This window comes from Lolium perenne, chromosome 5 (assembly GCF_019359855.2).
Source record: "Lolium perenne isolate Kyuss_39 chromosome 5, Kyuss_2.0, whole genome shotgun sequence".
NCBI classification, from domain to species: Eukaryota; Viridiplantae; Streptophyta; class Magnoliopsida; order Poales; family Poaceae; genus Lolium; species Lolium perenne.
Genome location: NC_067248.2, coordinates 63,318,959 through 63,331,186, shown reverse-complemented (window position 1 = coordinate 63,331,186; position 12,228 = coordinate 63,318,959). Strand labels below are relative to the sequence as shown.

The 12,228-nt window shown below is 45.6% G+C and overlaps 1 protein-coding gene across 1 annotated transcript; it reads right to left on the bottom strand.

Moving 5' to 3' along the window:
- Positions 1-1,439: 1,439 nt before the first annotated feature.
- On the bottom strand, positions 1,440-1,940 carry LOC127303392 (uncharacterized). Its single transcript, XM_051334133.2, has one exon. The coding sequence runs from the start codon at positions 1,938-1,940 to the stop codon at positions 1,440-1,442; it is 501 nt and encodes a 166-aa protein (XP_051190093.1).
- Positions 1,941-12,228: the final 10,288 nt, after the last annotated feature.

The window sequence follows — 12,228 nt, the reverse complement described above, 5'->3', positions numbered from 1 at the left end:
GCTTGTCGGACACCGCCGGATCAAGAAACACCCCAGCGCGTTTCAGAGTTTATTGATCATATGATGAGGCAGTGGAATGGGGACCTGCTTCAGGAGCATTTTCTACCAATGGATGTACAGCTGATCCAGGCTATCCCTCTCAGTACGCGTGTACAAGCAGATTTTTGGGCCTGGCACTATGACAGTAGGGGTATTTTCAGTGTACGCTCGGCTTACAGGATGTTGGCTGAACTGAAGGAGAAAAGAGTCGCTTGGATTGAGGGGGCGTCTGCGGGCTCGAACACGAAGGATGTGCAAAAGGGTTGGACGAGCTTGTGGCACATCCAAGTTCCAGCCAAACTGAAGGTTTTCTTATGGAGGCTGGCGCGGCAATCATTGCCGACGGCGGACTTGTTGAGCCGGCGACACATTACGGCGTCGAGCTCCTGTGGTATATGTGGGGCAGTAGATTCATGGCGTCATTCGTTGCTTGAGTGCACGATGGCGAGATGCGTCTGGGCCTTGACAGATGAGGAGCTGCTTGAACACATGTGTCAGGTGAATGAAGCACAGGCAAGGACCTGGCTTTTTTCTATGATAGACACCCTCACGCACAATCAGCTTACACGGATGTGTGTTACTTTGTGGGCAATTTGGCACGCTCGGCGCAAGGCAATTCATGAAGATTCGTTTCAAAGCCCGCTCAACACACACTGTTTTATTGACACCTTTATTAGGGAGTTGGACCAAATGAAGAAACCGAAACCTGCAAAGGTTGGGAGAGGGCCTACCGTTTCCCTGGCTAGATGGATTCCACCGCCACCTGGGATGGAAAAACTCAATGTGGATGCAGGGGTGTCAAGGAGTGGAAGTTGCGGATCAGTTGCTGTTGTCGCTAGATCGGAGGCGGGAGAGTATCTTGGTCCCTCAGCTGTATTGTTTCATGGTTTAGTTGATCCAGAGATCATGGAGGCGCTAGCTGTCCGGGAAGGCCTCAACCTGGCGCAAGACCTCAAATTACCCAGGATGATGATCGCAAGTGATTGCTTGCGGGTGGTGAACGCTCTGCATGAAGCCAATCTTGGGGTTTATAGTCATATAATTTCGGAAATACAGTTTGGAGCAAGGGGATTCGTGGAAGCTATGTTTTCACATGAAGGAAGATCATCGAATAAAGAGGCGTATAATCTTGCGCAGTTAGTTTTATCCCTACAAGTAGGTAGACATGTTTGGTTTATTAATCCGCCTGAAGGCGTTTGTATTCCTCGCACTTTGATTTAATAAAGAGGGCGGATGTTTCTCAAAAAAAAAAACATATCAAGTATTGGTAGGCCACAGAAGCAAACTAATTAACTTGCTAAGAACAGGGCACATACGTACATGTTGTTGCAGTAGTTTATTACAATAAAACACACAGAGAGAGTACATTTAGCAAAAATACTACTAGCTAGTACAATGGATCAAGACACCGAGGCCGCCGCTTGTTGTTGCTGATAAAGGAGATAATCCGCCCTTACAGAGGGTAGCTCATAGCGGCAGATCGGGCAGCGACGGCCACGCTGTAGCCATTCGAAGATGCAGCGCTGATGGAAAGAGTGGGAGCAGGGCATCATCCTGAGCTTCTTCCCGCCGTCCACGAACTCCTCGAGGCATATCGCGCAGTCCTGCTCCCTCGTCTCGCCGACCACCGGAAGGGGCATAGCCAGCATGGCCTTTCTAGAAGCCGGGTCCCACCTCTTTCTTTCCTCTTCTTCCTCGCGTTCGCGTGCGTTTACTTCATCTAACTGACGGTACGCCTCGAGCATCCGTAGTCTATATTCCGCCCTTTCTCTGTCATCCTCATCCAGAGCTTCCTCTGTCCACCCACCATACCTCCTCCTCCTTTGTCTCCGCTCCTCGTCAGCTATGGGGTCTTCCTCCATCAGCCTCCTCCTGCTTTCGTTCATTATCATCTCCGCCATGCTTAGCCCTTGTCTAGTTTAGCTCTCAGACTCGATCGATCTAGGGCAGGGAAGAAGGATGTGCGCACACAAGGAATTCCACGAAACAACCTAGGAGGCAAACCACAAACACGTTTATACCACGAGCCCCCGGCCGGTCGAGTTCCTGATTGGATTCGGGTACGACAAAGCATGAGGCGGTGCATATATATATATATGAATCCGACTCGATCTAGGGCAGGGAGGGAACAAGGAATGTGCGAACACAATGAATTCCACGAAAGTAACTAGGAGGTCACGATATATACCACGAGCCTCCGACCGGCCGGCCGGCCGAGTTCTGACGGGACTCGGCTTTCACGAGGATATCCGTCTTCCGATCCAAATAGGACTGGATACATACGACTCTTCGAGTCCACTTCCATCGGGCAGCAGGCTAAGAGCATCTCCATCATCGCCAGTGCGGTTGGCGGACTTGGCGGCCTCGACGTCGCGCTCCTCCTGGAAGAGGCGGCGCTAATCCGGGCTGGTCGGTGCCCACTCCGGGCGGTGGCCCTCTGCCAGCGGCACTAAGTACGTAGCCGGCGGAGGACATGTGCCAGCCGTGCGGCAGGTGGTACTCCATCGGCAGCGAAATGCGGTGCCGGTAGAGCACGTCCGCCTCGTCGATGTTGAATTGGCGCGACGCTCCCCGCTGGCGCCGCTTCTGTAGTTTATGCCATGTCTCCGGTGGTGGATTTTTCTAGCGGTGATGGATTCGACTGGCGGCGGTGGCTAGGGTTGGGAGGATTTGGACGGATGCGGTGGTGTCGACTGGGGGTTTTAAAGTAGCCGCAGTCATTGATGTCACACGGGGAGTTGGGCCGCTGCCGCGTGTACATTAGCGTCGGTTTCCGGCGATGACCCCCAATGCGCGTCTTTAATAACGCAACAACGCTGTGTCTCTCTGACGGGCAGGGTCCGCGAACGAAATCCGAAGTGGCCCAAGGCGTCGGCGCGCGCGCCCGATTCGCGTCAAACGCCTAGGAGCCGACACGGGGTTGCCATTGATTTTATTGGGCTCGAAACCACGCCTGCATTTTTTTAGACGCGCCCGTATGAGCCAAATTTTACCGCCGGCCCCAAATTGCTATTGGGGCACTATTGGGCTTCTCGTTGGATTGCAACTCTATATAATATATGATGGTTTTGCAGTATTTCTCGTGTTTCGATTGATGGAGCCAAAAAAATTAGTGGATTACTAAATTGGGAGATTTTTGGTGTAGTTGGGGGATTATTGCGGCTACATCTGATATTTGCTTAAACATTCAAACTCAGAATTTCGACCGGTTAGTTCAGCTTGTAAATATTGGAAATAATTGACTATTCGAGTGAGAATTGTGTGATGGACTTGACAATTTTCAGATTATAGTACTTTTCGACGGCTGGATGTGTTGACTATTGTATTAACAGTCGATTTGTTTTCCCTACAATTCTTGTTTGATGACCAGGAATAGTTAGGCACATGGTTTAGGCGCTTAGCTATGGCTTGAGCTTGATGGTGAACTGGTCATTCATATTTGAACGGGTTTTGGAAAGTCCTCCTATCGAGCGATTAGATTAAAGCAATAAGAAAAAGTAAATATAATGTATCATGTGCTAAAGTGAGTAATTTTTGCATCGTAAAGCAAGAATTGTGATATTCTCTAGACTGACCACATCATGTGCTAAACAAATTACTGAGGCGATCAATCGCAGATATCTATTGTGCTTTGAAATTTGGATAAAAAGAGGAGAGAAAAGAATCTTTATATCTATCATGGTGAGCACAAATCTCGAGAAATAAATGGACGGTGACAGAAACACTCACACCCATCCGTGGGTGTACAAAAGTATTTCCGTTATTCGTATATCCCACTTCATACTACAATTTCCCGGTCCTTTCGTTATCTTAGTTTATATTTCTTTGCAATGCCATCAAACCTTACTTACACTGCCGTTTAACTATTTGTTTGTACATTCATTGCTCAGACCCACTAAACTAAGCAACTTCGGTTCAGGCCACATATGGGCACCTCTAGGAATTGGACGCCGATATTGGCTTCCGATCGGACCAGTCGGAGGCCGTTGGATCCGAAGCACGCACATGTACGATTTGGGAACCACTACGGGAAAACACGACGTTGTCGTGCGACAAATCGCACGGCAAAGGGGTCTATTTGCCCGGCAAAGGCTTTGCCGTGTTTAGCCTCACGGCAAAGACCGCACGGCAAACAATTCGACGGCAACGAGTTCGTTGCCGTGCGCATCGCCAGTTTTGCACGGCAACGTCTTTGCCGTGCGAAATCACTTTGCCGTGCGCAACAAATCTTTGCCGTGAGACAAATCGCTGTCGTGAGCCCTCCCTTTGCCGTGCTATTGTCTTTGCCGTGCGCCCCAGATCTTTGTCGTGCGCCTCAGCTTCTCCGTGCGTTGCTTCTTTGTCGTGCCCTGCCTTTGCCGTGCGCAAGCACGCCTGGCAGCACGGCAAAGAATGTGCAGCACACCCCCAGACCTTCCCAGGAGCACACGTGGGCGACACGTGGCCCCTTTGCCGTGCGTGCGCACACGGCAAAGAGACCAAAAGTCCTTTGCTGTGTGCACACACATGGCAAAGGGGCCTGATTTTTTCATTTTTTTTGCTGTTTTTCATTTATCCATGCATTTCAAATATTGCATTTCACAAATACATCATATATAACATATATATCAACATATGATCACCAAACACATCAACAACACCACAAATACATCGAGCACACATAGTTCATGCATACAATCCGTTACATAGAGTCCATCCATATAGCAATGTCCATTATTACAATTCATAACAAGTGCGAACAATCCATTACAACGACGACAAGTGCACGACGACCATGCCATCAACCTTGTCCTCCTCCATTGCTTCCGCCGGCCTCATCATCATTGTCTTGTGACATATAATCTACAAGGTTGATGGAATGAACATTTGCATTTGCATATTGAACACTTGAACAAGTACAAGTAGCGGTTTGGGCACAAGTGTAGGAGGACTCACCGTGGTTCATGCTCCGGATGATGTTCGTGTTGTTCACGGTGAGAGGTGTCACCGGGCTCTGAGTGGGCGGTGGCGGCATCCACGGCAAGGAGTAAGGTGGAGGAGGAGGAAGACTCCCCGGTGGAGAAGACATAACCGTCTGGCTCATCAGCCAGCTCATCTGTGCCTGCTGCTGCATCATCTGCTGCTGCTGTTGCATCTGCTGCATCATCTGTGTTTGGTGCTGCTGGTACTCCAGAATCTATTGCTCCATCTGCGCCCTTTGCTCCTGGGCCGCCTGCTGCTTCGCTGCCATCTCCGTCTACGTTGTGTTGCCGCGATTTTATTAACATTTCAATGGAAAGCATGTAAAGGAAATGTAGAGGCCCGAGGAAGAACATACCCTTAACCGCTCGACAGCTAGATCCGAAGCCCGTGGCCGGGGCTCTACCTCAGGCTGGCCGCTCTTACGACCACGACGGATCTGGCGGAGAGAGGGAACCTTCGCTGGGTCGACGCACCCGTCACCAAACCATATGCGGCCATGCTTCAAGCCTTCTCCCGCAAGCACCGCAACCTCAGGGTCAAAGTCCTCGGCCTCTGGATTGGCGTCCTCGCCGTACTTCTGCTTGAACATGGAGACATACGACGTACACTGGGTCTCGGATTGCGGGTTAACCAACACGGACCACGTCTCAGGATCAGGCGTCTTCCTTTGCTTCATCTTCTTTAGCACGGCAAAGACATTAGACTTCGCTCCTGTCCTGACTTCCTGCAAAAGAGAACATGTAATTAAGTGAAGTGGCACACCCTTGCAGGGTTAACGAATATATAACATGAATTCAAAGAATGAAGGAACCATTAATTTTCTCACCTCGTTCTGCAGGTGAAGAGAGATGGGGATGCTGCCTTGGATATGCGATCCACCTCGCATCTCTGCCCGCTTCTTCTTGTCCTCCTCATGCTTCTTGAGGTACTGGGGGCATGTCCACCACATGACCATCGCCAGAAAGCACCTCTCGTCGTTGCCGACGTACTGAGGAGGGTTCTACATGCACAAAATAAACCCATTATGGTAAAATAAACTACATTGCGATAAAGAAATCAATAACACATCAATGCAAATACCTGCATGTACTGCCACGGCTGCATGAGCGTGTCGCGAGCGTCCTCCTTAGTCATGTCGACGAAGCGGTCGGCGTGCCAGTCGCGGACACACTGAACACGTGCCTCGTAGTGCATGCCAGTCACCCTCTTCCTTGCAATCTGGTGTAGGACATCATCGCACGCATTTTCCTTGCCCTCATCCTTCCGGAAGTATCTCTGCAACCATGCACATAAGTAAAACAAGGGGCATTAGTGCACGTACTGTCAACCAAGGAGACTGTATGAATGATAAGATGTCACGTACCCAGAATTTTTTAACAACCACGTCCGCCACGCTGCCGCGGCCAAAAGGATCTTCCGCGAGGCTGTAGTGCGCCCACCTCCAAGCTACGTCGCAGCCACCAGTAGGGAGATCGACTATCCCAGGGAAATACCTTCTAAGTAGGCCCCCAAGGATGTTCGAGTACTGATGGCGCGTGAAGCACACGTCCGTTGGGAACCCCAAGAGGAAGGTGTGATGCGTACAGCAGCAAGTTTCCCTCGGTAAGAAACCAAGGTTATCGAACTAGTAGGAGATGAAGGCTACGTGAAGGTTGTTGGTGAAGGAGTGTAGTGCGGCGCAACACCAGGGATTCTAGCACCAACGTGGAACCTGCACAACACAATCAAAATACTTTGCCCCAACTTAACAGTGAGGTTGTCAATCTCACCGGCTTGTTGAAAACAAAGGATTAAACGTATGGTGTGGAGAATGATGTTTGTTTGCGATCAACAACAGAGAACAAAGATTGCAGTAGATTGTATTTCAGATGTAAAATAATGGACCGGGGTCCACAGTTCACTAGTGGTGTCTCTCCAATAAGATAAATAGCATGTTGGGTGAACAAATTACAGTTGGGCAATTGACAAATAGAGATGCATATACATATCATGATGACTACTATGAGATTTAATTAGGGCATTACGACAAATAACATAGATCGCTGATGACCCACAAGTATCGGGGGTCGCAACAGTCTTCGAGGGAAGTAAAACCCAATTTATTGATTCGACACAAGGGGAGCCAAAGAATATTTGTAAGCCTTAACAGCGGAGTTGTCAATTCAGCTGCACCTGGAAACAGACTTGCTCGCAAGAGTTTATCAGTAGCAACAGTTTTATAGCAGTAGCAGTAGTGAAATATAAGCAGTAGATGAATAAAGACAGCAGTAGTGATTATAGTAAACAGCAGGATTAAAATACTGTAGGCACAGGGATGGATGAACGGGCGCTGCATGGATAAGAGAACTCATGTAACAATCAAGGTAGGGCATTTGCAAATAGTAATAAAACAGTATCCAAGTACTAAACAATTATAGGCATGTGTTCCATATATAGTCGTACGTGCTCGCAATGAGAAATTTGCACAACATCTTTTGTCATACCAGCCGGTGGCAGCCGGGCCTCTAGGGAATCTACTGGAAATTAAGGTACTCCTTTTAATAGAGCACCGGAGCAAAGCATTAACACTCCGTTCACACATGTGATCCTCATATCACCGCCTTCCCCTCTGGTCGTCCCAATTTCTGTCACTTTGGGGCCTCGGGTTCCGGACAGCAACATGTATATACAACTTGCAGGTAAGATCATAAAGCAATGAATATCATCATGAAACAATAATATGTTCAGATCTGAGATCATGGCACTCAGGCCCTAGTGACAAGCATTAAGCATAACAAATTGCAACAATATCAAAAAAGTACCAACAACGGATACTAGACACTATGCCCTAACAATCTTATGACTATTACATGATCAATCTCATCCAATCCCTACCATCCCCTTCGGCCTATAGCGGGGGAATTACTCACACATGGATGGGGGGAAACATGGCTGGTCGATGGAGAGGCATCGGTGGTGATGATGGCGATTATCTCCTCCAATTCCCCGTCCCGGCGAATTAGAGGCAAAACAATAGCAAAAGTGTTCGGGAAAGTAGATACGTTTTGGACGTATCAACTCCCCCCAAGCTTAGCTTATTGCTTGTCCTCAAGCAATTCAGTTAACAACTGAGTGCGATAAAAGAACTTTCACGAACATATTTGTTCATATGATGTAAATATTCTCATGATATGGACAAGTACTTAGGTAATTCATAATAAGACACATGCAAATAAAGTCATCTAATAGCTATGTCAATCATGGAAAAGGTACCAATAAATTAATAATAAGCATCATGAATCATGTCTATCAGCAGGATTGCATTGTTCATAAAAGGATATGATAAAGTGGTATCTCGCTTGCCCGTATTTTTACAGAAAAACATAAATGCTCGGGCGCCTTTGAAGTTCATGGAAAGATTGGAAGTAGAGATTATCAAAGATAAAAGCATCAAAGTTATACCACAATTAATCACATTTTGGGACAAGCATCTTATACTAAGAATGACAGTTGTGCTCTCAAGAAAGTGCTCAAAGAAGAGATGGTGACTCAACATAAAAGTAAAGATTGGCCCTTCGCAGAGGGAAGCAGGGATTAACATGTGCTAGAGCTTTTCATTTTTCTAAAGACAGAAGTAAAATGGTTTTGAGAGGTGTTTGTTGTTGTCAACGAATGATAGTGGGCACTCTAACTACCTCATCAACCAGACTTCCAAGAGCGGCTCCCATGAAGGACGTTGTCTCTACCAGCAAGGTAGATCATCCCTCTTATCTTTTGTTTACCCATGTATTTTAGTTTCATTATGGATGACACTCCCCCCAACCTTTGCTTACACAAGCCAAGGCTAACCGAATCCTCGGGTGCCCTCCAACATTCTCATACCATGGAGGAGTGTCCATTTGCAAATTAAGTTGCTTACTGATAAATCAGGGCAAATCATGTGAAGAGAATTATTGATGAAAGTTAATTAATTGGGGCTGGGAACCCCGTTGCCAGCTCTTTTTGCAAAATTATTGGATAAGCGGATGTGCCACTAGTCCATTGGTGATAGTCCGTCAGAGTAAATGACAAGGTTGAAAGATAAAACACCACATACTTCCTCATGAGCTATAAAACATTAACACAAATTGAGAAATACTTTGAAGGTTTGAAGGTAGCACATGAGAATTATTTGGAATGGTTTGAAATTCCATGCATAGGTATTTATGGTGGACACTTTGAAATAACTTGGTTTTCAGGGGTTTGGAAGCACGAGCTGCGTTCCCGCTCAGTACAAGTGAAGGCTAGCAATAGACTGGGAAGCGACAATCAAGAGAGCAATAACTGTCATAATCATGCTTGCGACAAAATAAATTAACAGAGGCATAAAAGTGATACAAGAACTCTGAGGCAAAGTAAATCATCGAGGCTTAATTGACTTTTGTTCAGTCATACACATGCGTGAGCATGTGCCAAGTCGATTTAAGTGAATTATTCAGAGGAGGATACCACAATGTCATACCTATCTATGAATAAAACAATGCAAGCAAATATTTATGACAGGCTACTCATATGAATAAATTGGAGCTAAACATGAGAGATCATGAACTACTAGACTTCATTAAATGACATATACCTCACATGAACCAACTAAGCATGCTCACATGGATGAGTATATGTACAAAAATGAAAACAAATAGAGTTCATACCAGCCTCTCACCACAGTCGAATTGTCGTAGATCGTCATTATTGCCTTTTACTTGTGTAGCTTGAATAATATGAAGTGAAAACCATGCTCCCGCCACCGGAGACCGCTGAACTCCATAATGAACTTTACAAAACCAAAGAAGAACAACAAATATTTTTGGTGTTTTCGAATTGGAAACAAGAACAAAAGGAAACAAGCAAACAAAGCAAAATCTTTTTGGATTTTCTCATAGCAAACCAACGATAGCAAATAAAACAAAATAGGAACAAGAAACCAAGATAAACAAATGGTAAAGAGAAACAACAGAAATATTTTTGGTCTTTTTGTGTTTTAGAAAAGGAACAAAGCAAAAACAAGAAAATGAAAACTAAAAGAGTCACATAAACACAAAGTAGCATAAATCCGTCAAACTTGACAGCAGTACAGTAATCGATTTTTACGAAAATCTTCCGCTGCTCAACTCGAAAAGTGCTCAACTAATGAAAGTTAGATAATAACCTGGGGAACATGCACAAAAATTTGCTTCGCAAAATAACGTTCTGGCTGTTTTTTGGTATTTTTTTGGTATCAGTCCAGAATCTGTTTTCAAACAGCACTTCCCCAAATATCACCTCCCTCTTATTAGAAACCACCTTAATAAGCTAAACAAGTATGCAAAAGTATCCAGAAATTGTAATATGCAATGAATGAGTGATGCCGGCATACCTCCCCCCAATCATAGGCTTTTGGCCTAAGTGGAGATCAACCCCATGGTGCCCATGAAGTGGCACTTCCGTAGTATGACGAAGAAGGATCATGTTCCGGGTATGTGCTGGAAGACGCACCAGGATACGTGACGGTGTACCCATAGGAGGGCTTGGCGTCCTCGGAGTCATGCTGCTGGTGGAAACCTTGTATCTTTAGCTGCTCATCCACCTCCTCCTTAGAGCGCGACCACGGTCTCCTGTGAACACTTAACAAGTCGGCCTGCGGCAAAGGGATTTCCTTCTCATCCCCGTCAATAAACAACATTTTATAGACAATATTTTCTAAACTAGAGTCAGTTGTGACAAATTGGTGACTCTTCATAGCAGCAATATCAAGCCTTATAGGATTTAATTTCTCATCAGTAGGATCAAGAGGAAGATCTAGATATGCTATAATACGTGAGGCAACAATTCCTCCAAAGATAGGCCCCTTATTGGATAAACGACGAGCAACAAGAGCACCAAGATGATAAGATGTTTTCCCAGTAAGTGCAGCAACTAGAAAATCAAGATGATAACTAGAAATGTTGCTAGTGTTCTCCCTACCAAGAATGCTAGTAGCAAGATAGTAAGCGAAATATCTAATGGCAGGGAATTGAATGTTTCTTATCTTGCCGCGCTGAATGGTGCGGCTATCATCATTGGCAACTTCTCGATAGAGCTCAGTCAAAGCTTTGGGGCTTTTCTCAATCTTCTTCGCTGTACCTACAGGAGCAATATCCATTACAGCACAAAAATCTTTCAACTTCATAGTAATAGGCCTGTCATAGATCCTGAATGTAACTGTTGGTGAGAAGTGTGAGTTGTTGAACTGAAAGCTTTCAACAAATATTTTGGTTAGCATGTAGTATTGACTCCTCTCATCTTCCATATAGGTAGATAAGCCCACATTATTGATGAGGAACAAGAAATCATCAAGAAGCCCTGCATTGCGCAAAAAGTCATAACATGAAAAAGATGAAGCATTAGGAACTCCATTATCCTCTTCAATTTCGAAGCTCGGTGCGATGACATCCTCATTATAGGATCGTCTAATTCGAGTGGCTGCCCTTGAGGGCCTCCCCGTGCTTGTCGTCTCTCTTTCGAACACTTCTCCAAAGGTATGGTTATTCATCTTTTTTTTCTGAAATTTTTCAACAAACATTATAAAAGTTGATTTGGAGACATATAAATGAGGGAAACTACTATAGGAACTTGATAGAGTACTAAAAATGCATCAAAACTATTTTTTACAACTTAGAACAAGCATGCAAGCTCACTTAACATGTTACCTACAGCAGCAAAATATTCAAGATATACTGAACCAAACAAAATTCTATTTGGATAACCTGAGGAGTCACATACCGGAGAGCAAATGTGCCAAATTTCAGACAGAAATCTGGGCTGAGCAAAGAGATCGAGAAATCTTGAGCTCTTGAGCAGAAACGCGAGTGAGAGAAAGTGGGTACGAGTTTTTTCAGGAGAGAGAGTAGAGTGGGAGGAAGAGATGAGTTAGTGGGGCAAGGAGGGGCCCACACCACAGGGTGGCGCGCCCCCCTCCTTGGCCGCGCCGGCTCATGGGGGCCAGCCCTGGGGTGCCCCACTGGTCAGCCCCAGGCACTTTCAGGTTGCTCTTCGAAAAATAAGACCAACGGTATATTTTTGTAAATTTTGAGAACTTCGAAAAACGCACATTTCTGGGTGTTAAATTAAATTACTAATTCAGGACAGAAAAAGATTTTCAAACTTCTAAACAACTTAGCATCTTGCAAAACAAGTGCTACTACATCAAGTAAAACAATTGGAGAAAGAAAGAAATGTTGTTTAGCTCTTCTA

Bases quoted from the DNA above. Each gene is read 5' to 3' on its own strand.
- LOC127303392 (XM_051334133.2), bottom strand. From the start codon at position 1,940: ATGGCGGAGATGATAATGAACGAAAGCAGGAGGAGGCTGATGGAGGAA.